Source organism: Callospermophilus lateralis, chromosome 7 (assembly GCF_048772815.1).
Source record: "Callospermophilus lateralis isolate mCalLat2 chromosome 7, mCalLat2.hap1, whole genome shotgun sequence".
Lineage (NCBI taxonomy): Eukaryota > Metazoa > Chordata > Mammalia > Rodentia > Sciuridae > Callospermophilus > Callospermophilus lateralis.
In genome coordinates, this window is record NC_135311.1 from 142,949,874 (window position 1) to 142,975,857 (window position 25,984).

Consider the following 25,984-nt stretch of genomic DNA (forward strand, 5'->3'; position numbering starts at 1 on the left):
GGAGCAGGGGGAGGGAGGGAGAGATGGAGGGGAGGGTGGAGGAAGGAGGGAGGGTGCAGGGAGAGGAGCAGGGGAGGGAGGGGGAGATGGAGGGGAGGGTGGAGGCAGGAGGGAGGGTACAGGGAGGGAGGAGGGAGGGGGAGATGGAGGGGAGGGTGGAGGAAGGAGGGAGGGTGCAGGGAGGGAGAGGGAGGGGGAGTGGAAGGGAGGGTGGAGGAAGGAGGGAGGGTGCAGGGAGGGGGAGGGAGGGGGAGTGGAGGGGAGGGTGGAGGAAGGAGAGAGTACAGGGAGAGGAGCAGAGGGAGGTAGAGGAAAGGGAAGGAAGAAAAAAGAGGAACAAGAAGAAGAGGACAGAGGCAACAGAGGCCGGAGAGAAGTGGGGAAAAGAGGAGGGCAGGGGGCTCCACCTAATCAGTCCTGGAAACCAGAGTCAATAGGTTGAATTACTCTGCAGTGTAACCAAAGTGCTCCCCAGGGGCAGGAGCAAGGGAAGGAGGCGGACTGGGCAGTGTGGCCCAGGGCTGGGGGCGGGCACTGCCTGCAAGGTCCCCAGGTACACCAGGAGGTGATGGCTGAGCTGCACTGGGGCAATGCTGGAGGGTGTGGTGCCCACCCACCCTGAAGCCCTGGGCACAGATCTTAGGACCAGTCCCAGCTTAGCGGGTGGTTCCAGGAAGGGAAAACAAGTCTCCTGGTAGTTAACAGGTGCTCCACTCAGAATGGCTGGCCAGGATGCTCTGGGGTCTGAAGACACCACACCAGTTTCCACTCTCCCCTTTCCAGGCGGGAGACAGAACTGACCTCCACCCTTTCAGGAGGCGCTGGAAGGTCAGGTCACCAGAAATCCCTCTTCCTTCTGGCTCACCTCCCCACCCCCACCCCACCCAGTTGCATATCAAAGGGAGAGGCACTAGGCTGGAGGGGCCCCAAGGGTCCCAGGGAGAGACAAGCAAGTTTCCACAGGAGACCCAGGGGTCAAGCAGCCCTTGAAGCCCAACCTCCTCAGAGTCAGAGGGCACTGCCCAGGAGGGGGACACCACCTGGGATCACAATATCCCACCACCTTTGTCCACTCCTCCAAGGATGGTCCAGGAGAGGAACACTTTGCAGGACCCCAAGGAACCTGAGAGTCCAGTTCACTGTGCTCCCCTCCCAGCAGTGGGGACCGTCTAATCTTGGGCGCCCACCATCTCAACTGGGGTCCCAGGAAACCCAAGAGCACCAGCAGAACCAAGAAGCTCAGGAGCCGGTCCTCCCCACCCGCTGTCTACACGGGCGGCTGGGATCCTCCCGCTGTGCTTGGGCAAGTCAGCCACCAGAACAAGCCCCCCGCCCCGCCTTCCCCTGGCTCCGGCTCCAGGAGTTCCCGACCGACCCCAGGGAGGATCACAGCTAGATCTGCGGACTACCGGCGCGGTGAGCGGACCGCCTCCAAAGCCCCTTCCAGTAAACTGATGGGTCTTCACCAGTCCCCAGTGCCAGTGCCACCAGACCTGCCAAGGACCCTTTTCCCACGACTGCGGTGGCTCAAGGCCACGGCCTTCACCTCAGTCACAGGCTTTCCTTAAACGGAGACGTCTTAAACCCGGGACTAGTTTACAGTTTTCGGTTTGACAAAAACTTTTGAGTCCTCACGGGTTTGTGGCCTGAGTACTTTCCGGTGAAAATGTCAACAACTGTGACCAGGGCGGAGGAGTGCGCAGCAACGCCCGCCGCCCGCGTCGCGGGGTCCCGTGCGGCAGGTGCCAGTCCCGGGAAACCCAGACGCTGCAGGGGTGGACGGCCGGCCGGGACACGCGCCCCGAGAGCGGGGCAGGCCCGCCCCGCCCCACCCCGCCCGGCCCTGCGGGCTTCCCGCGGGAGACGTTCACGGGCGTCCGGACGCGGGATCGCCGGGAGACACCGCCTGCCGTGTCCGGACCTCCCGGGACGCCCGGGACCCCAGGGGCCGCGCCGCCCCCTCCCTCCCGCGCCGCCGCCCACAGTGGCGTCGACCGGGCCTCCTGAAGGCCGCGGTCTGGCCGCTCGCGCGCCCGACCGTCGGGCGCCGCGTGCTCACCCGCCGTAGTGCACCTTCAGGCGGACGCGGACGCCGCTCCCGTCCATCTTGGGGCTGGACCTGCTGGGCATGGCGCGCTCCGCCGGCCGCCGTCAGCGCCGCGCTCCGGACGCTCGGGCCATAGCCTGGGGCGCCTGCCGGGGACCAGGGCGCCAGGTGGGGCGGACGGCGGAACGCGGAAGGGGAGCGCGCGGCAGGGACCGACGGCGCGGCCCCGCCAACTCCGCGGAACTTGGGCGGCGGGCGGGGCGGGTGGGCGCGGCCGGCGGGTATGCGCAGGGGCCAGGGACGCGCACGGAGCCCGGCGTCCGGCGGGAGGCGGTGTCCGAACTTCGCCGACTGGGCCAGGCGAAGGCCAATCCGCCGGGCGGGCGGTCCTGGGGCGGGGGCCGCAGCACCTGCGACCAATGAGGGCGAGGCGGTGCCGCCACCTGGGCCAATCCTCGGGGGACCGCGCGGCCGCGGCCCAATGGCGCGCGCGGGGCGGACTACCTGTCGGGCGGGGCGCGGCCACCTGCGGCCAATGGGAGCGCGCGCCGCGCGGCTCTGCCCGGCAACCGGCGGCGTTGCGGACCTCTCCCGGGCTCGGGGACCACCCGCGGCCCCCGACGGCCCTCGGCGCCGGCCAGGGTGGGGGCCTCGGGGCCAAGGTGGGCCTCGCAAACTTGGACGCGCACGTTCTCGGCTTCCGCCCAGACCTCGGCACTGAGTGCAAACTCCCGCCGTCCGCGCTAACGAGCCCGGGCGACTGCGGCGAGCGCGGGTCAGCGGCGCCGGTCTGGGATCGCGAGTGGCTCAGGAGCACGGCCCCAGGGAGCTCCGCCTGCCGTCGTCAGGCGCGGTCCGCAGTTCAGACCCAGGATCCCTAAGGCCGCGGGAAGGACTCCCAAGACCCCAACCCCGTGCTTCCCTTCGGAATCTAAGCTCCCAGGCAGGAAAGAGTGTCTACACTCGCTACCTCTGCTCCAGTTCACTTCTCGACCTGGGCAAATCCTGGACAACTGGAAGGACGTCTCGGTCGTCGTTTTCACCTCACAGGTTCTCCTGGTGCCTGCTTGGTGCCAGGCGCTGGGGTGACCCTAGAGGACTGCACGGATAGCCCCTAGGGTCCTAGCACTTCCTGGAGATGAGCGACGTGCAGACACCTATTGACAGCGCTCACTTGGGGTGAGCTAAGATCTTCCTAGCTCTCCTGGTAAACTCTCCACAAGTGCCACCCGCGCTTCTCTGTCCCTCTGTACAGACCTGCCTAGCGCCCCACACTCGGTATTCCCACCTAAGATACCCCTCAGATCACCAGCCCCCCTTCCCCAACACCACCGACTCCCACACTTTATTTTTTAATTTATTTTGTTTATTTTTGCAGAAGTGGGATTGAACCCAGGGAGCTCTACCACTGCGCTGCATCCCCAGCCCTTCAGATTTTTTATTTTGAGGCAGGGTCTCACTGGTGGCAGTAGCTGGGAACACAGGCATGCTGGGAGTCTAGGTGGGTGTCCCCCTGCACACCTTAAATACAACTGTCCTCCTCAAGAGTCTGGCTTAATCTGATCTCTGGCTTTGGAGGGGACCGCCTCTCTCCCGATGGCCTCCATCCGTCCTTCCCCTAGTCACACACCCTTTAGCTGGGAGCCCCTGGCCTCAGCCGTGCCTGTCACACACTGCGTGCTCCCAAGAGCTCCCTCAGCTGCCTGTCCGCACCTCAGTCAGTGCCAGCTCCCTCCTGAAGTTCGAGGGTTCACCTCAAGACCTGGGGGTCTCCTTTGGCCCTCCCTCCTTCCACCTGCAAATCCACGCCACTCCACCTTGCACACCTTGCACACCCAGCCACCCACCACCACAGGCTGGGGGCTGGGACTGTTTCCTGTGCTGCCTCCAGTTCCCTTACCACATAAGCCACTCCCTGGTGTCCTGTGTTCAAAAGCCCCCACTGGTCCCCATTGTTCTTGGATGACAGCCAAGTCCTCAGCGTGGTCTACAGGTCCTCCCGGACTTGGGGCCACAGAATCCTCTCTGCCTTCGCTTCCCCCTCGCTCATCCTGGCTTACCCCGCCACTGGCCTCCTTGCTGGCTCTGGCCCAGGACCTTGCAGTGCCGCCCCCACTCCCAGGAGCGCCTCCCCAAATATCTGCCAGACTCTTTGAGTCTGTGCCTGACATACCCAGTGGCCATAGGAGCAGTCTGTGCCCCTGCCCGCTCTGCTGTGTGCCCCAGCTCAGCCATGCAGAACTCTAGGGTCCTCTGTTGGGCATGAGGGAAAGGGGACCGGCGGGGGGGCGGGGAGGCAGCCTGGCAGGATGGGGCAGTGATGGGCAGCAGTCAGCACCCAGGAGGAAGGGGGCCTGCTGGCAGAACCACCCCCTCCCCGTGGATCAGGCCATCTCCAGGGCTGTGGCCTTGGCCCCCCAGAGCCCCCTCTGGCCATCCAGAGCCCCCTCTGGCACTGGGCCTGATCCCGTCCTCTGGTACCCAGGACTTCCCATGGCTGTGTGACGGAAGGAGATGTCAAGGTCCCAGCCCTGAGGCTCCTGCCCTCTGCAGGCAGGCGGGTCAGCAGTGTTAAGTCCACTGGACACCATTTCTCAGACATGCCCCTCCCAAGGCCCCGTTGGTCACCCTGGCCCATGTCCAGCCCCGGAGCTCTTGATAGTCAGAGCAGCCCTTCCTGGGTGAGGGGTCAAGGGGGTCTGCTGGGAAGCTAGTTTCCAGGGTCACTGCCGGCCCCCCAGTCCAGGAGGGAACAGGGAGGGGCTGCTGGCTGTCCTTTGGAGAGTGAAGCCTCAGTTTCCCACGGGGCTCCGAGGAGAGGGCACCTAACCAGGAGGAGGCCTCAGTGGGGCCCCATCCTGTCTTGGTCCAAGTCCAGCCCTGGAGTGGGGGGGTCCTGTGCAGCTTTGCAGAGGCTATCAGGAAAGCCTGCCAGGCCTCCCTCCCAAGCCTCCACCCACCCGGCCCATCCTTCCTCTCCTGCAGGGTGGAGGCCTCCCATCTGCATTCTTCCCACTGAGGAGACCAGCAAAACAGGCCTCCGCCCTGGCCCTGGGGCCGCCTGGAGGAAGGGGGACCATGGCTTCCCGGATTCCAACAGCCCCCCAGCCTGGAGGCCTTCAGGCTACAGGACACGGTCCCTAGGGTCACCATGTTGCTTGGCAACAGGCACAGTGTTTGTTCCCAAATTTAACACTCCCCTGTCAGGCAGGGACCCTGTGTGTCCACCTGGCCTCTCTGGCAGCTGGCTCCCGGTGGAGGGTGTGAGTGAACAGGTTAGTGTCCCTAGGGGCTGCTGGAGCCAGCCTCTAGGGCCTCAGGCTCTGTCCCCACAAGGGAGGGCAGGGCTACCACCAGCTCCACCCGTCCCGCCTGTCCACCCCGAGGCAGTCTGTGGCTTAAGACAGGTTTCAAGGACTCTGTAGGGGCCTCCCAGGGCAGGTGGGGCATGGAGGTGACCCTTGGAACCTGCCAGGCGGGGCAGAACCGTGAAGAAGTGACCTTTGGAGCAGGGAAGAGCCCTGAAGGGGCAGATTTCACACTCCCCCAGGTGTTGGGAGGGGTCTAAGCAGGTGACCTGTGGTGGGCAGCGGGCAGAGGACTGGGAAGGACTGGCTCTCCAGTGGCACGAGGCTTACCCTCCGGCTCCCTCTGGTTAATGCCCGCAGACCCCCACCTGTGGGCACAGTACCCCTTCCACGCAGGGGACGCCAGCCTGAGGTCCCCTGGTCTGTCCTGGGGCAGCCTCCTCAGACCCTGGCCCTTCCTGCTCTGCTCCCTGAGGGTCTCTGCTCTGCCTGCGTCCCAGCCCCAGCCGGCCCCTCCCGGCAGACAGCTCGCCCTGCGCCTATGCTGGCTCAGGCTGGGATCCCAGGTCCTCTGCAGGGGCGAGTCTGACACGGGCTGGCCAGGACCCCCCTGGCCACAGGAAGGGCCGGAAGGTCTGCTGACAGTGCTGGGCGCTCACAGCTGACGGAGGGGCCCAGTAGCAGATGTTTCCTTTCTGTGTCACACATCATGGGATTTGGAGACGCTGGTTCCAGTGACAACACGCCCTCGTCCTCCCTCATGCGGTGTTGAGGGCCTGGAGGGTCAGCAGTGGCTCAGGGAAGCCCCTGCCAACGTGCCACACAGAGCTGCAAGATGGCAGCTCCGCCAGGGCCAGGGGAGCCGTCCTGGAAAAGAGGCTGCTTCTGGGACTTGAGATGTGTGCCCAGAGCCCTGTGGCAGGGGAGTCCTTCTGAGGGGGCCACAGTGCCCGCGGGCCTCGAGCTCCTGTGGGGCTGCAGATGCCTGCACTCCCTCTGTCTGTGGGGGTCCATGTGCGTTTCCTCTGGGCACCACTTTGGCTTTCTGCCCGTGACTGGACACATGTGTCCCCTTCAATCCAGGCTCCCGGCCAGGTGCTGCTGACCTTGGCAGGGCTGGCGTCCACCTCTTGGTGCTGGTGGCCAGGAGCCTCCCTTTTTCTCAGCGAGTGCAGTACCAGGCTTCCCCAGGAGGGGGCACAGGAGGGATGCTGCTTCTCCACAGTGGTGCCTGGGTCCTGGATCCTCTGCCCAGCTGCTGGTCTGGGTCACAGGGGTGCTTTGTCTCTGTCCCTCTGACTGACACTGCACAGCCCTGCCTGCCTGGCCCCCAGCACAGGTGTGTGGGCTCTGGTCTCCTGCTCCCATTTCCCCCATCCCGTCTGGGCTGCTTCCGACCCCAGCCTGGACAGCAGCCCACAGAAAACCCCACCTGTGGGCACAGTACCCTTCCACGCAGGGGACGCCAGCCTGAGGTCTCCCGGTCTGTCCTGGGGCAGCCCCCTCAGACCCTGGCCCTTCCTGCTCTGCTCGCTGGCTGCAGGACTTCTGGTTGTCCTTTTGCTGAGTGTCTGTGAAATGAACCTGGACCCTGGATCTGTGTGTGTGTCCTCACTCTGTCCCTGTGTGCTGGACTCTCCCTGTGACTGCACTGTCCACCCGCCCCCTCGTGTGGTCAGCCTGGAGCTGGACCCAGCAGAGGCAGGAGAGCCAGGAAAGGCTTGGTCTGCCCCACCCATGGGTTCGAGAGGGGGTGGCTGACAGGGGACAGTGGGGCTGGGGTGCCACAAACAGCTGGCAGGAAGGGCGGTCTCTTCCCCCTCCGTCCCCTCATGGGCTGTGACCTCCCTTCTTCCTGAGGGTGTGGAAGTCCTGGCCCCATCCTCTGGATGACACTGAGGGCCAGCAAGGCTTTCCGCAGGCTGGGTCGTGACGTCTGCACTCTGCTCTCTGGGTGCCGGCCTGTGAGGTGAGAGCTCGGGTCGGACGCTGGGCTCCCGGGCCCCAGATGGGTGAGGCCAGGAAGTGGAGTCGGCCTCCCTCGGGCCCTGAGGTTATTGAGGAGCCTGCAGAGCCGCTTCGCCAGGGCAATGCTGGCGACCTCTCCTGGCTTGTCCTGGTGCTTCACCCCAAGAAGAGTGAGGCCAAGATGGCGGGATACAGCGCGGGATGCGATGGGGAAGGCCTCCAGCTCCCTGTGTCCGGGCGCTGTTCACAAACTGTCCAAAGGTCAGGCTGCCGGGTGGCATCCTCCAGGTCCTGGCTTGGCTGGGCTGTGGGGGAAGGCCCCCCTACCGCCCACCTGGGACTGTCCTCCAGGGAGCAGCCGCAGGAAGCCTGGAGCCTCAGCCAGCCCGACAGGGTCCCTCTGGGGACCACCCCAAGAAGAGGCCTGGAAACACAGACAGCTCTTGTAGCACCAGACTTCGTCTGCAAGCTGCTGTGTGTCCAGGGTGGGAGGCCGCTGTGGACGGCAGCGCATGGGCACACACACCCTGGAACGCACTGGAGCCGGGAGGAAGCCCCTCCACCAGGACAGCAGGAGGCTCCGACCCCACGGCCTCCTGGATGGTGTTCAGGCGTCCCTCTCCTTAGGAAGCGTCCCATCTTCCTCTTGAGAGAAAACCCCCAACTTCACCCTGTGCCCACTGCTGACCCGTCCCCTGTCGGGCCCCCTTCAGGGCGGGACCTCATTCAGTCCACTACGCCTCAGAGACACGTGCCCTCCCTGCAGGGCGAGGTGCTGCAGTCAGACACGGCCACCTTCTCAGGTCCACTGTGGGCGTGTGGGCACGAGCCTCAGTGCTCCGGTCCACGAGAGCTGTGTCATCGGGGTGACCTGAAGTGACCTATGTAAGTCTGGGCTTCCAGGAGATGTCACCCAGCCCTGCCCCAGCACCTCCTAGAAGTGGGGAGTCCTTGATGGCCAGGGAAACGGGGCTGTGGGGCCAGCCCACCCAGCCAAGCCGGCGGCCAGAACTTGTGCCTTGGGCTGCCCAGGAAGGACCATGCTGAGTGGGATCTTCTTGGGAGGCTTCTGCTGACCTGGGTGGGCAGTCAGCTACACTGGACCCCCTCCCACCACCTGCCCAGGAGTCCTTCCCCAGCCTTCCTGGCCTGGGTTCCTCGCAGGCAACGTGGGCCTCTCCAGGCTGAGTGGAGCCTCGGGGTACAGAGCCCTGCAGCTCTGGCCATTGGGAGGAAGGGGGCAGGTTGCCTTAGTGAGTCTCAAGGTCCTTCTGCAAAGCTGAGCGGGGCTCAGATGCCGTGGGGTTCCACGGTCTCCCCCAGCTCCTGTGTCCTGACTTCAGCCCTTCCCAGGATGCCGGGGTGGGCAGTGTCCGACATCACAGGACCTGGAGAAGGAGAGGCCACTCACCTTTTCTTAATGGACACAGGGAAAAAACCACAGGCGTTCTGAAGCCACGACTCACATCGGGCTCTGGGTCTGTTCAGCTGCTGCTCGGGCACCCCACAGACGGCCCCTGGGTATAGGCAGGGGATCGTGCACCCAGGTGGGCCTGTGGGCCGGGAGAGGGCTGCCTGCTGCCCGGAGCGTCATGGGCGCCCACAGCTGACCCCGCGGCTGGAGCTCTCCAGCTCAGCAAGCACATGGCACATCTGCACCAGGCCCTCTGCCCACAGCCACACCGGAGCACACATGGTGCTACACCATGGGGACCAACCCTGAGCTTCAGGGCTCGTGAAGGTCACAGTGGGCAGCAAAGAGCCCGCCCTTTGCCCTGGAGGGGAAAAGTCCAAGCCTTCTGTGCCTCCGCCACCCTTGACCAGCGCAGAGCAAATGCCCAAGGTGTGCAGAAACACCGCCGTGGAGCACTCCCCCGGCAAGCGTCACAGCCCCCTTCGGGAGCCCGGAAGTCCCTCCAGGAGCAGTGTCTGCCCCTTGCCCCCTCCCCTATTGGAAGGTGACCCCTCTAAGTTGCTGCCTGGGTGTCCACTCAGCTCCTTGGCTTCTGCACGGCCCCAGCCTCTTCCCAGGGTCCCTCCCTTGTCCTCGGGGGAGCAGGGGACACACTCCCTAGAGGTTCAGGCTGGCAGGCTGGACAGTCCCCACATCCCCACCAGGGGGCCCTGGAAGACGGGCAGATGCTGCCCTCGACACCCACACCCTGACCACCTGGGGAACTAAAAGTCAGAACCCTCACGGTGTTTGCTGGGTCCACTGAGGTGAGGCCCCTGAGGGAGGAGTTGGGGAGAGGCGCCCGCTGGGGGCTCAGGGGGTGGGTGCTGGGACCCACCTTACCACACCATGACTCTCCCAGAGTCACGGAGCCGGCTGGACCTGGGCGAGGGGTGGGAGATAATGGGCAGCCTGCAGAGCCCGGGCCTTGAGCGGTCCCACGTAATCCACCTGGCCTCTTTCTGCCCCCAGATGGGGGCCTTGGGCCACATGAAGAAGTAAGTGACAGCTGCTGGTGACAGCAGGAGCTAGACTCTGCTGAAGGCTCTTTTCCCAGAGGGACCCTGCTGTGGCCACAGTGGCCCCACAAGGAAGGGGCCTGCTCTCCAGGCTGGTGTTAGTGCCCTGGAGCCCCATCATGGCGACAGACCCCTGAGAGGAGCCCACCGAGGCCGGGAGCCTGTGGCAGAGCAGCGCTGTCCACCTCAGGGTAGCCAGACCCCCATGTCCCCTCGAGGGCACGCCCCAGTGACAGCTCGGAGCGGCGGCCTCGGGGTGGGGGGACACAGCTGCCCGCTGCAGCCTTCAGTGGCTCTTGCTCCTTCCTGCCTCACCCCACCTCCTGGTCACCTCCTGCAGCAACTACGGCCCACAGTTCCCACCTCGGGCTCTGCTTTGGTCTGTCCTGGGACTAGACTCTGGTGGGTTCTGGGGCCAGCTTGCCCACTAGAATGGCGACAGTCGGCCTGCAGAGCCCTTGCCACACCGGGGTCTGAAGGCCGTGATGGCCCTGCGGGGGTGAAAGGTCTCCTGGGGGTGTGAGGACACTCCTCTGGAAGCCAGAGGGCAGGCAGTGCTGAAACCAGGCGCAGGGACTGACCATGAGTGGACCCTGGGGAAGCCTCGTGGGCTTGACCGCGGTCTCCTGGCAGTGGGACATGGGTCCTGGTGGCTTGGCGTCATCTATGAGAATCCCCTGGGGATGGTCCTTGGAGGCGAGGAAGTGCCCCCCGCCCCCCGCCGGAAGACTGAGCTTGCTGGGTTGGTTCTCTGTGGTCACCATAACAAGTGACCACAAACTGGGTGACCCAAGACAACACAAATTCATTGTCTCATGGTTCTGGAGGCCAGACAGCTGGGGTGGAGGGGTGGCCAGGGTGAAAATTCATTGTCTCATGGTTCTGGAGGCCAGACAGCTGGGGTGGAGGGGTGGCCAGGGTGATTTCCTGCAGAGGGCTGTGAGGGGACCTGTCCAGACCCTCCCAGCTCCCAGCACTGGCCATCTTGGTGTTGCTCGGCTCACAAGAGCGTCCACTGCTGCCTTCATCCTCCCTCGGCCTTCTTCCCATATCTGAAGGACACCGGGGTTGGACACCAGTAGTGGTCTCATCCTGATGCAGGGTGACCTCATCTTACCCTTCAAAGACTGTCTTAAATAAGGTCACCTTTGCAGTACCAGGGTCAGGACTTGGGCATTCTTCGGGGACACTTTCCACTCTGTGCCTCCCCTCTTCAGGACCTGCCTTCTCCCCTGTGTCCCAACCCGTAGGTGGGACCGAGGGCCTGCCCAGCCTGTGCAGGGAGCGGAGGGACAGCTGCTGCTGCTGCAGAGCTCCGACTGGGACGGGTTTACTCCACAAGGGCAGAGTCCCCTCTGTGGAGCCCAGGCCCATGGTAGGAGGGGCCAAGTGGAAGTCGGGGAGTGGCGCTGGTGGGCAGGTGCCCCCAGGGTTGGGGCCTCTTTCCTGAGCTCTCCTCCACACCCCTGGCTGCTCCTGGGGTCCCCCTCCAGACGGAGCCGGTGACCGTTCCCCCAGAACCTCAGAATGGCTTTACTTAGAACAGGGTCTTTGCAGGTGTGGACAGTTAAGAACACCCTGCTGACGTGGGTGAGCCTTGAATCCAGTGGGAGGTGCCCTGGACGGGAGGCCCGAGTCAGATGCCATGGACGCTGGAGGCAGCAGTGGGGCGATGCCCACAGCAGCAGGAGCACAGAGGCCTGGCCCAGGTGCTCCCTGGAGCCTCCCGAAGGGGCCAACCCTGCCCCCACCTGGCTGTGCAAGTCGCAGCCTCCAAAGCCGAAAGAATCAGCTTCTGCTTCAAACCCTCTAGTTGGAGGCACTTGGCTCTGGCAGCCCTAGGAGTGCGATCCTGGCCCCCACGTAGACTCCCTGCACCCAACCCTTTGCTGGGCTCTGTCTAAAGGGAGCCGGGACAAGGACACCCCTCCCTGAGTCCCCGCTGAGAGGAGGGGCGGGGAACGAGGCTGTGTGTGGTTGGGGCTGGTCCTGCCATTGCCTTGGGAGAGGCTGGGTGCTGTCTCCCCCCACCCTGGGCCCCTCACCTCCAAGCCAGGGAGGTTCCGAGGTCCCTGTTCCCAGCACACATCCCCACCTCTGTCAGAGCCAGAAGCCACCAACGCCAGTGACCTGTCCCTGCCGGATGAGACGCCTGCCGGCCTCCGCCAACTGCCCCAGGTGCCCCGGCGGAGAGGCCACCATCCCCTCCCTGCGCTGGCTCCTCTCAGCTGCAAACTTTGATCCGCCCCTGGCCTTCAATCTGCTCCTCTCATCACCACCGGAATAGAAGCCGCTGTTTGAAAAGCACCAGTCCTCCCTCCTGGCCTGTAAACATGTGGGCAGAAATAGCAGCCCGACGCTGGAGGGGGGGACTGCTGGTGCAAAATGAGGCGAAGCTGCAGCTCAGTGGGCCTGGCTGCGTGGGAGCCCAAGGCAGCCTCAAAAGTGGCTTTAAATAGCTCCCCGTGGGTACATGCCGCAGAGCCGGGCAGCCTGCGGGCGGCAAGGAGGCAGGGCAGAGGTGGGTGCTGGGGGGCGCCTGGCATTGCAGGGGGGTCAGCCTGTTGGCCTCTGGGTCCAGATGAGTTCAGCAGCTTGGTGAACTTGAACCCACCCCTGCCCCAAAGTCCCAGAACTGGCAGCGAGTGACCCTGGCCACCCCTGGGAGAGAGGAGGCAGTGTGGGCCATCTGGAGCTCGGGCCCCCACTCTGGGCAGCTCTGCAGGTCCACAGAGGTAGAAAGCAGTCACCCGGCTGAGAGGCCCCGAGCTGAGACAGGAGCTGTGCCTGGACCACATGGGGCCTCCCGTTCTGTGCCTCCCCCTCCATCAGGAGGTGGCCTGCAGCCCCAGCTGACCCAGATCCGGCTCTGCTGCTGCTTGGCCACCTGTTCCCTGCTGGCTCTGAGGCCCATTTCCTCTCTGCAGCTCCTGGTCACACCGGAGTCCAGCCTGTCCCAAGCCTCCCAGCCTCATCCTTAGTGCAGGGCCGGCAGGCCAGCCAGGGTGTGTGGAGGGGTCCTTGGACGTGAGGGTCTCAGCTGGATGCAGAGTGGCGAGCCAGGCCATGGTCTGAGCAGAGGTACTAATGCCCTCCTCTGCCCCTTGGGAAATAGCTGGACCCTGTGTCCCTGGCAAAATGTCTGGGCCAGAAGGGACCTCATTACCCTGCACCTATATGGGCCTGGGGTCCTGAGGGCTGTTGGTCAGCTCACACCGTGGGCAGTGGCCAGGGGGCACTCTTATGCCCCACAACTGTCACCACCAAGCTCCCCAGTGTAGTGGGGTGGGGGCCACCAGGAGGATGACAAAGGGCTAGTAAGCGGTGGCAGGATGCCACCTCCATTAGGCAGGGCGCTGGTCCTGGCTGACTTCACCTCTTGAGCTGTCCTCTTCTGGCTCTGCTGGCTGGACCCTACAGCAATCAAGGGTGGACAGCAGTTCTGCTAGTTGCACCCTGTGTCTTCCGTGTGGATGACCCAGTGCCATGGAAAAGCTGGACCCTCATCAAGAGCTGCCCGTCTCATGCTCCAATGGCCACCAGGCTCTTGGGCTACAAGGCTGTCACCCTGAGTCCTTGGTGGCAGCAGATGGGATGGGCAGGGTGTCAGTGTGGCCTCCAGCGTCTTCTGAGTCTCTTTCACCTCATCCAGGAGGGATCGGGGTGGTACCCTCGGCCTGGGCACCCACCAGCCTACTCCAGGACCCTGCCCCGCTGCCCCTCACTGGTGTCCTGGACATAGCCATGTGGCTCATCTTCTGGGATGCAGCCCCTGAGCTCCTCTGGCCCCAAGTCTGTCCCCAGCCCTGAGATTTCAGGAAGGCATCTCAAAAACAGGTGGCTCAGGGGTCAGCCAGCCCTGACCTGGGCTCTTGGACCTGCGTCTGTGTTTGAGGAAGTGACCCATCACAGCCCAGATGCAGGGCAAGAAGGGCACCAGGCACCTGACACCAGTGTCACCAAGCCTCTCCTCTCCTCCCTGAGCCCCCAGCCCCAGTACCTAGCAAGGACCCCAACCCCACTGTTTTCCCAGCCCAAGGCGCACGCCCACACTGAGTGTTCGGAGTCTCCCGAGACTGCCCCCCAGAGGGCACCCCTCACGCCCGCAGAACGCCAGCATTCCAGGCTGTGGTGCAGCTGCAGCGACGGAGACCAGAGCGGCTGCCAGGCTGAGGTTTATTTCATGCTGGGACCGAGGAGGACTGCCACAGCTTCTCCCCCTTTCACTGCGACAGGGGCTGGCCACCGCCTCCTCCCACTCTCTGATCCCCATCCCACAGAGCAAAGGCCTAGACATCGGCGTGAGCCTGAGACTAAAGATGCGGAGCCTGCCTCGGCTCGGGGCCAGGCCAGGTCCACCCCTCTCAGCAACAGTCTCCCTAAGTTGGAGGGAGCTCCGGCTGGTGGTCCTCCCCAGAAGGACGGGGTCAGAGCGCAGGAGACAGGCTTCCTCTCCTCCTGCGCGGCCAACTCCTCCCCGGAGTTTCCAGGCGGCCTCTGCCCCAGCCGCCGTCCTGCCTCACATAGCGTACGCTGCCCAGTAGATGACGTTGACAGCCGCAAAGGCCGCAGGGAACACGGCACGGGCGTAGATGTCAATGGTGTCCGCATCGATGGGTTTGAACCTGGCGCGGATCCCCCCGGGGCCCCCGGGCCGGGCGCCCCCCTCCTTCTTCATCTCCCCTGTCTCCACCTCCACTGACCTGTAGGAACCCATGAGGTTCCCAGGGATGCCCCGCTGCCGGCGAGAGACGGCCAGCTCCTGGGTCACTCCAGCGGCCGAGAGGGAGAAGAGCACAATGGCATTTCTCACGTCCATCTGCACAGCAGGGGACAGGGCTAAGCCCTGGTGGACAAGGCTCCCACGCAGGACCCCACCTGGGCCAGATCCCCTCTGCACTCAGCAAGTGCCCTGTGACCTGAGCAGGCTGGGGAGCCCAGAGTGGCTGCCAGGGCCCGGGCTGAGAGTGGCCCACCAGGAGCTGGCCAGCAGAGGGGGCTGGGGGCAGCTGCCTCTTGGCTGTGAGCCCTGAGACACGCCCTCGGGCGCTCACCTCGGTTCTGGGCTTGGCGACCTTGACTTTGGCCTTCCGCTTCTTCCTGTAGTCGGCGTTGAAGTGGGCGAAGGCGTACTCCACCAGGGCAGCAAACACGAAGACGTAGCAGATCCAGAAGTACACGTCCAGCGCCTTGATGGCCGACGCCCGCGGCAGGGAGGAGCGGGCACTGACCATGAGCGTGGTCATGGTCAGCACGGTGGTGATGCCTGCTGACACAGGTGGGCTGTCATTGGAGCACGGCCACTTCCCCGTACCCACCTGGAGAGGGAGCGTCCACCAGCCCTCCATCCCCCACCGAGTGTGGTAGGGCTCCGCTGACCAGGCCCAGTCTGCTGCCCCCAGGACAGGTGGCACGGGGGTGGGGGGGCGGGGTTCATGCTTCCGCACCCAGAGACACCCTGGCGGGCACTGCTGCCTGACTGATCCAGAAGGAGACCCAGGACATGGCGACCAGGAGGACGGAGGGCATGTAGGACTGGATGATGTAGACGCCGCGGTTCCTCCGCAGGCGGAAGTGCAGGCTGAGCCGGGGGAACTGGCCAGCTGTAGGGACAGCCCACTGTCAGGTGGCCTTCCCTGCCTGACCCACTGACCCCACAGGACAGGAGACAGAGGCCTTGGCGGGGACTTGGGCCCACGTGAGGCTCAGAGGGGAGACCCAATAGCCTAATGAGCCAGGGGTCTCCCTTGCCCTAGGTCTGGCCACAGAGAGTGAGGCAGCACGGGGCCACCAGAGACAGGAGAGGAGAGGGCACCGCTCCCGCTGCCCTGCGGGGCCCTCCCAGCAGGGGAGGGAAGTGTGTCTGCCTCTTCTGCAGACCCCTCAGTGCACAGCCAGGCTCTGCAAGGACAAGGTGGCCCAGGAGGGCGTGTCCCCTGAGCCCGCCAGTCTTCAGGACCCCCTAAGCCCGGAGTGCTGGGAGGAAAGGGCCGAGGAACAACAGCGACCCGTCGCCGTCCTGTGCCACCGCCTGTGCCACTCAGCAAGTGCCCAACAAGTGGTTTTCCAGCTGCGTCCCGGGGACCTCAGAGCTGGCTGGGGCTCGGCCAGAAGGTCTGAGAAGCCACTGCCGTGCACGGGAGAGAGCCCACCGTACCCGACTTGAAGTTCATCGACTCCGTGGAGAAGTGGTAGCTGGTGATGGTGAACTGGGCCAGCTGCAGCCTGTCCAGCCCGTGGATCTGCTCCTGGTTTTCCGACCAGTAGTAGACAATGTCCTCGGAAGAGTAGCCGTCTGCAGGAGAGCCCATGGGTGGGCGGCAGGGCCTGGCCCAGCCGCTGGCAGCCCCCGCAGTAGCACCCCATCCACACCAGGAGGCCGAGGGTGGAGCTGCCCATGACAGGGACAGAGCCAGCAGCAGGGAGGCTGTGGGTGCTGGGACCACAGCCCACACCTCTGGCAGGTGCACAGGCCAGCAGTGTTGGCAAAATCAGGGCCACCTCTGTCAGGGGCGCACAGAGGTGCAGGCTGGACCTGCATCAGTGGGCAGCCGGCACCGATCAGCCTGCTCTTCCAGGCCGCTGTCCTGCCAGGCCATGGCCAAGCTGCTCAGGCCTCAGGCTCTTCGCGCATACAGAGGTCCATCCTGAGAGCTCCCCTGTCTTTTGAGCCAGCCTTGTCCAGGCCCCCCACTGCATGGGCCCCCCACTGCATGGGCCCCCCACTGCACAGGCCCCAAGAGCCAAGTCTGAGTCCCCCTCCAGGCAACAGAAGCCCGAGGAGCCCACCCAGGGGACCCACCCCAGGCGGCCCACTCACAGCTCTCCAGGGAGCCCACCCAGGGACCCACCCCAGGCGGCCCACTCACAGCTCTCCAAGTCCAGCATGCACTCCTGCTCGTCCATGGGGTACTTGGCCAGGTCCATGTCACAGGCCACTGTGGAGGTGATTCTGACCAGACACACGTGCTGTGAGGCCCCGGAGCCTCTGCCAGGCTGGCAGCCCCCTGCTCCCACAGACACATGTCCCTGCACCAACCCAGAGCTGCCTGCTTGCCAGGGGCACCACCTGGGGCCTGCGGCTGCCCAGGCTTTGTCTGCCAGCTGCCCAGGGTCAGGGTGAGGCTGAAAGGGGCGCCCCCGGTGTGATTCTTCCTTCAGGGCATCCGGGAGTGGACGGCATTCATCCTTGCCATCTTCAAAAGTGCCTGCTATTTGTCCAGGAGCGGGACTCATGAGGCAAGGCCTAGCCTGGGGTCCCTCGCCTGGGGCCCAGAGCTCTGATTGTCTGGGAGAGACCAGATATTTAGATTCTGATGTGAAAGCTCCTGACTTTTAAAATATTGCCACTGCATCTTTTAAAGGCATGTGCCTGGACAGTGTTCAAAAGGTAAATATGTGTTCCCAGCAGTGGAAAGACAGAAGCCACGCATGCCCATCGACAGAAGAGCAGATGAAAACCACGTGGTAGAATACTACTCAGTCAAGAAAAGAAGGGAGCACTGCTGTACCACAACACAGATGACCCTCAAAAACATAATCTGCAGGAAAAGCCAGATACAGGTCCAGCTGGCTTCCACTGAGACAGGATGGCAGAACAGGCAAGTCCATGGGGACAGTGAGTTGGTGGCTGCTTGGGGCTTTAGGGACCGGGACAGAGTGACTGCTTTCAAAGGGTATGGGTTTCTTCTTGGGGTGACAAGATATTTGGGGTTTTTAAAAAATATCTTTATTTTACTTATTTATTTTTATGGGGTGCTGAGGATCGAACCCAGTGCCTCACACACGCCAGGAGAGTGCTCCTCCACTGAGCCCCGGCCCTAGCCCAGGACGAGATGTTTTGAAGCTGGATGAAGGTGAAGCAGCTCAGTGTGATAACTGGATAAGTGCCACTGGGCTGTTCGCTCGGGGTGGATCTGTGTTCCTGAATTCAACCCCTTCTTGGCCAGAAAGCCCGCCTGTGGCCTCCCGGCAGCAGCCCTGGTAGTGGATGTGGTGTCCTGAGCAGCTGTTAGGAGCTGGGGAGGGTACCGAGGTCCCAGTGCCCCTCGCAGGCTCACGGCAGAAGTGTCCTGGCCTCCCGGCCAGGGGCGGCTCGGAGGGCCCAGCTCACCGTATGCTGTAGAGGATCACGCCGTCGGGCTGCAGCCGGATGAGCTTGTTCTCCACCGTCACGTCGTGGAACCAGGCGGACTTGGCGTTCACGATGAAGGTGTCGGGGAGCCAGAGCTTGTCCACGAAGCGGCTGTCCAGGCCCAGGGTCTCGTTGGTGTGGTTGTAGGAGAGCCGGCTGTCCCTCCAGCTCTGGTGCAAGAACACCGTCATGGTGTATTCCTGCGGGGGAGCAGGGTGGCAGGGGCAGGGTCAGCCCCGGCTCCCCGGAGACACAGGGCCCGGCCGGCAGCGCAGGGGGCACCTACCATGTTCACCTCTGAGATGTGGTCAATGCTGGCCACCTCCAGGGCCAAGGCCACGTTCACAGGGGGGCCTGTGAAGGAGCAGGGGTACTGGAGCCAGCACGCAGGGCCCGGCCCCGCGCCCCAGCCACCCCACCATGGGGACACGGACGCCCCTTCTCCTGTCTCCCTGGGGTTTGGGCTTGAAGCCCAACAGACCCCTTCACCAGCCAAGAGTCCAGCAGGCTGTCCCCACAGTGACGGGGCGCACTGTCCCGGCCAGCACCGCTGCCCCTCCAGCCCTACCCTCACCTCCGATGCCGGGCCTGAAGTTGCGGGCGTAGCCCTCCATTAAGCCATCCAGGTTGGGGAGCCAGGATATCTCCAGGTTGGAGCCCACGTAGTCCCCAATGTCGTTCATGGCTCTGGGGATGCGAAGCAGGTGGTCACCGGCAGGCAGGGCACCAGGGTCGAGCCCCAGCCCTTCCCTGGGGGGACGCCTGGGCTGGACGGACAGGGAGGACGAGGTGGGAGCCCCTCCCGACAACCTGGACTGGACTGGAGGGCCCGGAAGGCCCCTGGCCCTTCTCTCGACCTTTCTGTGCCCTCTTCACCCTCCCTCAGGGGCCACCCTGTGCGGCTCCCGATTTCCTCTTGGCTCCCTGCTCTAACTGCCAGAGAGGGCCCCACTGAGACCAGGAGGAGGCCTGCGCAGAGTCGCCCTCTGGGCTTGGTCCCCAAGCAGCCCCAGGCCCCCACTGAGAGTCCTCCCTAGCAGTGGCCTGAGGGGAAGGAATGTGCAGGAAGCCACTGGATGGGGACCCAAAAGGGCCCAGGAGGGTCCAGGCTGGGTCCCCAGATGGCCATGTGCTTCTGAGGCTGAGCCTGACCCAACACAGCAGCCCATGCTGTCCTTGTCCTCCCAGACGCACCGTAGTGCCAGAGCCAGGGAACCCCGCAGCCCGCCCACCCACCTGGTCACCTGGACGGGGCTGGACAGCGTCCCCCCAGGCTCTTGTCCCCTGGAACCTCAGAAGAGGTCTACTTTGGAACAGGGTCTTTGCAGGTGTGATCAGTTACGGCGAGGCCCAGTGCATCAGGGTGGGCCCTGAACCCTGCGACCCCGTCCTTAGGAGAAGAGCCGGGCAGCGGGAGGCAGGTGCAGACCCAGGCAGCGAGCTGGCCACCCGAGGAGCGGGACCGGCCAGCTTCCCCAGACTTTCTAGACACTTCTGGACTGTGGCCTCCAGAAGTGTACGAGGACAAGCTTCTGTTGTTTGGGTCCCCTCATTTGTGGTCACGTGTCCCATCACCAGTCCTGTCCACAGGACAGCCCACCGCAGGGGAGGGGCGGCTCCCAACGCCACCATGAGAAATGGAGGCAGGGTGCTCAGGAAGAGCAGGAGCGCGGGCCTCAGGTCACCTTGAGCCCTGGGCCTGGCCAGTCCTCAGGGGAGACACAGGGAGGGGAGGGGCAGGGGGAGGGGCTCCAGCCGTGGGACGGTAGGGGTAGGTTCAGCGTCCAGTCCGCGGAGGGAGGGGAGGGCGCTGAGCTCAGGATAACCCAAGAGCCTCCATCCAGAGCCAGGGCAGGGACTCTGACGGGGCAGCTGGTCACGTTTAAACGCACGCTTCTGATGGAGACCTGGGCGGTGGCTGGGGAAGCAGCCCAGCCTGGCTCTCCCTGCTCCTGCCTGGCCAGCTCACTCCCAGGCAGGTCCCAGTAGCCCCAGGGCCGCCCAGTTAGAGGAGCATGGCGGTTAGGTATCCAGGCCTCTCTCCTCATCTAAGCCACTTCTCTTCTGAAGAGGTCGTCTCTGAATCAGCTTCTTCAGCTAATGAACTTCTGCAGTCTTTGACCTTTCCTGTCTGAGCACTTGGACACATCACAGTGAACAGGACAAGACATCGGGGTCTGCTGTCCATTCCAGTGTCCACACGCCCTACCCACCCACCACGGCAACGGCCAGAGCAGGCAATGTGCTAACAAGAGGTAAGACGGCCTTAAATAAAGTCCAGGACCAGAAAAGCACAAGGGAGAATGCAAATGGAGCCAGGCACGGTGGCCACGCTGTGATCCCAGCTGCCACCGAGGTGAGGCAGGAGAATCGCAAGTTCAAGGCCAGCCTGGGCAACTTGGTAAGAAGGGCTGGGGTGTAGCTCAGTGGCTGAGGGTCCCTGGGTTCAGTTCTCAGAGAGAGAGAGAGAGAGAGAGAGAGAGAGGGCAAAGCCGCCCTGAAGGTCAGATATAAAGAGTTTGAGCTGTGCTTTATTTTTGGACCAGTCCAGCTGCCATCTAGCCTGCCTGGCACGAGGCCACCAGGAGACACTGTCCCTTCTGGGCCCCACTTCTCGCTTGTCTCAGGCCAGTGACACATGTGTGCACTTTCCCTCGCCCCAGTCCCAGGTCTACTTGGGGGCCTGAAGGCCAGGCCAGGAGACAGTGCCCACGAAGCTCACCTGGAGTGGCAGGCGATAGGCGGTTCAGTCTCCCGGGGGTGAAAAGGAGGAGCCCCACCCAGGGTCATTTCTCTCCTGGGCAGGCAGTGTCCATTTTCCCAGCCGTGAACAGAGGGGAAGGGCCTGGGTACAGAGTAGAGTGGGCTTCGTGCAGGACTCTGGGCCCAGAGGCCCCCCTTTCTCTCACTCTGATCAGGACACACGGGGTGGACAGGGCTGCAGCCAGCAGGGGCTCAGCTCATGGAGATCTCGGGAGAGGGCCACTGGCTCCTTCGTGCCGTGGAATCGGGGCGCCCTGGAGTTGGGCATCCTTTGACCGAGCAGCTCAGAGACATGTGCCAGGCTCCCGGTTCTCAGTCCAGGTCAGGAATTCAGACCCGTGGGGCAGAGCTGTCACCTTGGGCTGCTCCTCATGCCATGGGGCCTTCCTCCCATCCTGGCCCCTCTGAGAAACAAAGCGGCCCCTGTCACTTGCCTGTACCCCTGAGGACAGAAAGGGTCGGTGGGCACAGCTGACCCAGGCAGTGGGGCTCCTCCCTGCAGGCCCGTCCACCAAGCACACAAAGCCCACGGATCCAACAGCTCTGCTTTTAGAGCAGCACGCCTCACCGGCATCCCAGTTACCAAGGCAAAGAGAGGCACCCCAGCCATCGCACTGCGAGCTCGGGAGATGGAGGCGCCAGCAGCCGGGGTGACGCCCACACAGGCATGCAGTTGGCAAGCTCAGTGCACGCTGTGGGGGGGTCCTCAGAGTCGGGCCTGACCCACAAATCTGGCTCAACACACCTGCCCCTAATCCCCCAAGCCTCTCTCACCAGCAACCACTGGGAAATCAGAGGAGGGGTGAGCCAGAAAGGTCCCACTGTCCCCCCACAAAAGTCCAGGAACCAGGACCCGGAGACTGAGGGAGCAGGAGGCCACTGTCTAGAGGGGAGGGGATTCAAAAGCTACTGCCCAGGAGGCCCTGTGCGGAGGCCCATGCTATCTGGAGGTCACTCAAGGGCTGCTGTCCCGGCCCTTTCCCACTCGGGGAGAGCCTTGGTCCCTGTGCCGTGCCGGGTCACTGCCCAGCCAAGGCCAAGAGCAGGAAGGTTGGGAGAACCGTCTAGAAGGACAGACGCTGAAACGTGGTAAGATGATAACATTCTACCCCAGAGGATGGACGCAGCGTGTGGCACCTGGCATCTGCCACCACACAGGGAACGCTGGCAAGCCTCAGAACTTCCTCCCCCTGGGGCTGGGGTCTCCCAACTTTCCTGCCCTGGAAACAGCTCACAATCCCTTTCCCAACGCCCCAGAAAGCTTGGGGTTTTAGGAAGGGAATGTGCTGCATCTACAGACTTGGGGCGGGGAGGCTGGAGACTTTCCCAGCAGGAGATGTAGAAACAGGCCCTGAAAGAGGAGAAATAAACAGAGAAACCCTCCGGCCACAGCAGGACAGGGCTTGCCACCAAGTGAGTTTTGCGGTTACACTTGAGCTCAGATTTGGGGTTTCAGAGCTGCTTGAATCTCAGACTGGGGCCTGCAGCTCTGCCTCTCACCGCACCTTCCTTGAGTTTGAGTCAGGAAAGGGGGGGGACAGGGGTCCCTAGGGACTGACAGAGAACAGGACTGCTCAGAGGCTCGCTCTGGGGTCTCCAGCCTGGTGGCCACACCTATAGCCTGCCCTTCTGGGCCTCTCCCCCACCACCTTCAGGGAAACTCTGAGGCCCCATTATATACTGTGGGAGTGCCCACAGCCACAACACGGGCTGATGTCCAGCCATTTCTGGTTCCCAACAGCCCGCTGTCCATCAGTCAGGTGACCTGAAGTCCAGGGTGCTGGGGGGCTGTTTTTCTACCTTCTGCACCAACACGGTTTCCAGAAAGACCTCTCAGGGGCCTCTCAGGACTCATGGCAGGTGGCTGGGCTCAGTGCTGGGCCCAAGATGCCCTGGTGACCAGGAGCCCATTTTAGATCCCACAGAGGGAAGAGCCGGGATGTGCTGCAGGCCAGAGGGAGGGGGCTCCAGCCCGGGGTGGGGGCTTTCTTCCCAGCCTCCTCCCTCTCTGGGGAGGCAGGCCTCCTCCTTCCCCCACAGAATAGACCCGGCCTCTCTGCTGTGGGGGCACCTGGCTGCCATCCAGCTGCACACTCCGGAGTTCAGTCCGTGCAATTTGAAATGGCTCCTGAAAGGAAGCCCGGCGTCCTGGGCCCGCTACTGGCACAGCGGGATGCGCCCTGCCGGGCCAGAGGCCTCCTCCCCTCCCCACCCCCAGCGCTCTGGTCTCGCCTTTCTTCTGCCAGAACCTTGTCCTGCAAGCCTCAGCCCCGCGCCGGAAGGGCAGCAGCCAGCCGGGGCGGCCGGCCCAGTGCGGGGCGGCTGGGGACACCCGACCTGTCTTCTTCCCGGGGGCGCGAGGAGCCGGGAGCGGCTCGACGCCCGGGTCCGCGTTCAGCACCGGGACGGCGGACAGCACCTGGGCCGCCCGAGCGAGGGTCGCGGGTCCTCGCCGCAGGGCAGCGAGTTGGGAGGGGAGCGCGCGTGGGGGCATACCAGGGTGACACGGGGGCGAAGCCTCGGGTCTCGGTGCGCGAGGTTCGCACCGGCCTCCATCCCGAACTCGGGTTCGGGCCGGCGAGGGACCCAGCCCCCGGCCCGCGAGGCCCCGGCACCCAGGGCTCCCGCCCGCTCCGCACCTCCCCCGGCCCGGGCGCCCGCTCACCTGGCCCCGCGGCGCGGCGGCGCGCACAGCAGCAGGAGCGGGGGCAGCAGCCAGGCCAGCGCGTCCATGGCCTCGCGGGCTCTGCGCGGGACGGTCCGGCCGGCCTGGACGCACGCAAAGTTGCTTCGCCCGCGGCCGCCGCTGCACCAGAGGGGCGGGAGCGCCGGGGAGCGCGGCGCCGCGCGAGGGGCGGACGGAGCGCCGAGCCCGCCCCGCCCGCCCCGCCCCGCGCGCCCGCCCCGCTCCAAAACAGCCCCGAGCTGCGCACCCTGCGCCCCGCCCTTGCCGGCCGCGCCGGGACCCCCAAACCGCTGCCCTTGCCGCCGGCTGCAAACCCGCCCCTGCTCGTGTCTGCCCAGGAGGCGCCCCGGGCGCCATACCCACTGGACACGGTGGACCGACGGGCAGGGCAGAACCTCGTTCCATAGCGGGGCTTCCCGGGGCTGTATGGGGGCACGGGCCTGTCTCAGGTCCGGGGTCGCTGGTTCTGGCAGCCTGGGCTGGGGGCAGGGAAGGTCAAGGCGCCCCGGCGGCGTCCTCTCCTGTCAGGGAAGACCCACAGGCGCCGCATCTCCTAACAATGCGGTGCCAACAGCCCTGCTCCCCGGGGACCTTCCCTGAGCAGAGGAAGGTGGCGCTGCTCAGCAGTGCCCCGTGGTCCCTTCCCCTGTTCACACCCCCTGGGAGGGCCCTGCAGGCTGCTGGCCCCCACCTCTGTGCCCTCAAAGGGCTGAGAAAGTGGAGACCTCACACCTGCACTTTAATCCTTTCAAAAGTAAAATTTGCACAATTTCCCTTAAAAGGCTGATTACGAACTTTACTCATCGCCTACTTTCCTTTATTCAGTGCTGGGCACCTGTCAACTGACAGTGTAAATTAGCTTCTTGTGCAAACATTTTAAAAGGGCAGACTGTCCTCCAGTCAGCTAAGTCCCCTTGTATGACTGGCCACTGGCCAGAGCCATGGATGGAGGGCTGTAGGCTGGGATGTGCCAGGGGCGTCCAGCCCAATCCTGCAGGGGGCACGGGAGAAGGGGGCTCCGGGCTTGCTCTCCCAGACCCCATAGCCAGTCTCAGCCGGTCAGGTCCCAGCCTGCGCCCCCTTCCAGGGTCCACCTCCCCACCCACAGGGGGTTCTTCTGGAGCTGCAACGCTGACCTCCCTGTGCTCCTGTCAGACTGCTCTGCACGGCTGACTGTCCTGGGCTTGGTCCCCTTTGTCCCCTGAGAGAGCGAAGGAGCTGATCCATCCGTGACAAAGGGCCCGGGAGTGGAGCCTATCAGGAGCTGTGGACATTCTGCGAGTATTTTTTTTTTTTGTATTATATATTATTTTTATTTCATTTGAATTGTCAAAATAACTTTTGCTCACAGCCCGTAGCCCCACAAAGACCTCTACGCTTGACTGTGTGGCTGTTTTCTCCTGCATACCTTCCAGAATGTCTTCCTTTGCTCTTGGTGACACTGCATGCTGCAGGTATTCTGAGTCCGGAAGGAAGCAGCTGTCGGTGTGGAATGTGAGGACATGCACACTGATTCTCCAAGACAGCTTGTGTCACCTCCACCCTCCTCTACAGCAGCTCCACTCAGCACTGGGGCTGGTAGAAGCAATCAAGATGTCCTAGAGCAACGATGGGTAGCAAAGAAGCTGCCCCACTGTGGCCCTAAAAGGCAGTTTCTGGGAGTCGTGAACGTCTCATCTCTCAACTCTGTTCTCTTCCATGCAGACTTCACTCGAGGTCTTCACGTGGTGGGAAGACACCTGAGAGCAGTTTCAGAGGCCTTAGTCCATAGTAGGCCAGCTCCATTCCAGAGGGCTCACGGTGAGGCTGAACATCATGGCGAGAGAGTGTGGCAGAGGGAAGCAGCTCACAGGGTGCTCAAGAAGCAGAGAGAGGGCGAGCATTATTTCTGTCACCCCCTACAGCAGGAACTGGCACACAGTAGGTGCTTAACTGATGTAAAAAAACAAGCAGGCTGAGTGTCCAAGAGCCCACACCACCCTGGGCCGCATCCCCGCAGGGTCTCTGAGCATCCCTGATCTCAGAGGTTGCACCAAGGTACCTTGCCCTCGCTGTCCTCTTGACCTTGGAGGTCTTAGGCTGGTGACTGGGAGATACTGTCCACCTCCATGCACCTGACCCAGTCCTTCTGGGTGAGCTATGCTCTATGGCTAGCTCCTCCACCTCCATTTTCTGGGGCACAAAACTGACATTGAATTTTCCTGGGCATAGCTCAGGCTAGGATGCACAGACAACTCAACCATGGATCTAACTGCTTGGTGGTCTCAACTCATCTCTTCTGCTTGGGTCCTGGGAGCAAATGTATTTGAAAACCTGCGTGGAGAAGCCAATGAAGAAATCAGGTGCTGACCTGTGAGACTCAGTGCTCTCCGGGTCCCTTTCCAAGCACCTGTGATGTTTACCAAACTGAGAGCAAAACGTTTGTTTCCATCACAGTCTCACACCTTGTTGAATTCTGCTCTGTCCCTGACAGGGGCTTCAGCCTGAAGGTAAAGAATGGCAATTCTCCTCCTTCCTTCTTCTTCAAGATCTTTAGAATCAGTCTGCCCCCACTTCTGAGCTCCCGTCCCATAGCTCCTGCCACACCAGACCATCCCCACCCCATG

The 25,984-nt window shown here is 63.5% G+C and overlaps 3 protein-coding genes across 6 annotated transcripts in view; 1 reads left to right on the forward strand and 2 right to left on the reverse strand.

Annotated features, from left to right (window-relative positions):
* The window catches only part of Prkcz (protein kinase C zeta), an 87,626-nt gene extending 85,496 nt beyond the window's left edge, over positions 1 to 2,130 (reverse strand). For all 3 annotated transcript variants that reach the window (XM_077109990.1, XM_077109989.1, XM_077109988.1), the window contains exon 1: positions 2,060 to 2,130. In XM_077109990.1, the coding sequence (XP_076966105.1) occupies positions 2,060 to 2,130 (71 nt within the window). The remainder of the gene's footprint in view (positions 1 to 2,059) is intronic.
* An 11,834-nt stretch (positions 2,131 to 13,964) lies between these two features.
* Gabrd (gamma-aminobutyric acid type A receptor subunit delta) lies at positions 13,965 to 23,493 on the reverse strand. 2 transcript variants are annotated; one of them, XM_077109992.1, is made up of 9 exons: positions 23,358 to 23,493; positions 18,504 to 18,616; positions 18,216 to 18,283; positions 17,909 to 18,099; positions 16,665 to 16,747; positions 15,953 to 16,090; positions 15,243 to 15,398; positions 14,850 to 15,061; positions 13,965 to 14,614 (listed from the first exon to the last, which is right to left on the reverse strand). In XM_077109992.1, the coding sequence occupies exons 1-9, from the start codon at positions 23,423 to 23,425 to the stop codon at positions 14,315 to 14,317; spliced, it is 1,329 nt and encodes a 442-aa protein (XP_076966107.1). In that variant the 5' UTR covers positions 23,426 to 23,493; the 3' UTR covers positions 13,965 to 14,314. The 2 variants fall into 2 exon arrangements, with proteins under 2 accessions (XP_076966107.1, XP_076966106.1); XM_077109991.1 differs by having other exon boundaries at positions 17,909 to 18,129.
* Cfap74 (cilia and flagella associated protein 74) overlaps positions 19,803 to 25,984 on the forward strand; it is a 57,007-nt gene continuing 50,825 nt past the window's right edge. The window contains exon 1 of the mRNA XM_077109993.1: positions 19,803 to 20,184. The gene's annotated coding sequence lies outside the window, so the exon portion shown is untranslated. The remainder of the gene's footprint in view (positions 20,185 to 25,984) is intronic.

Excerpts from the sequence above, each read along its gene's own strand:
- Gabrd (XM_077109991.1), bottom strand. The coding sequence starts at position 23,425 with ATGGACGCGCTGGCCTGGCTGCTGCCCCCGCTCCTGCTGCTGTGCGCG. Across the intron at positions 18,617-23,357 it reads CCGCCGCGCCGCGGGGCCAG|AGCCATGAACGACATTGGGG; the intron begins GTGAGCGGGCGC and ends TCGCATCCCCAG. Across the intron at positions 16,091-16,664 it reads CATGCTGGACTTGGAGAGCT|ACGGCTACTCTTCCGAGGAC; the intron begins GTGAGTGGGCCG and ends GCTCTCCTGCAG.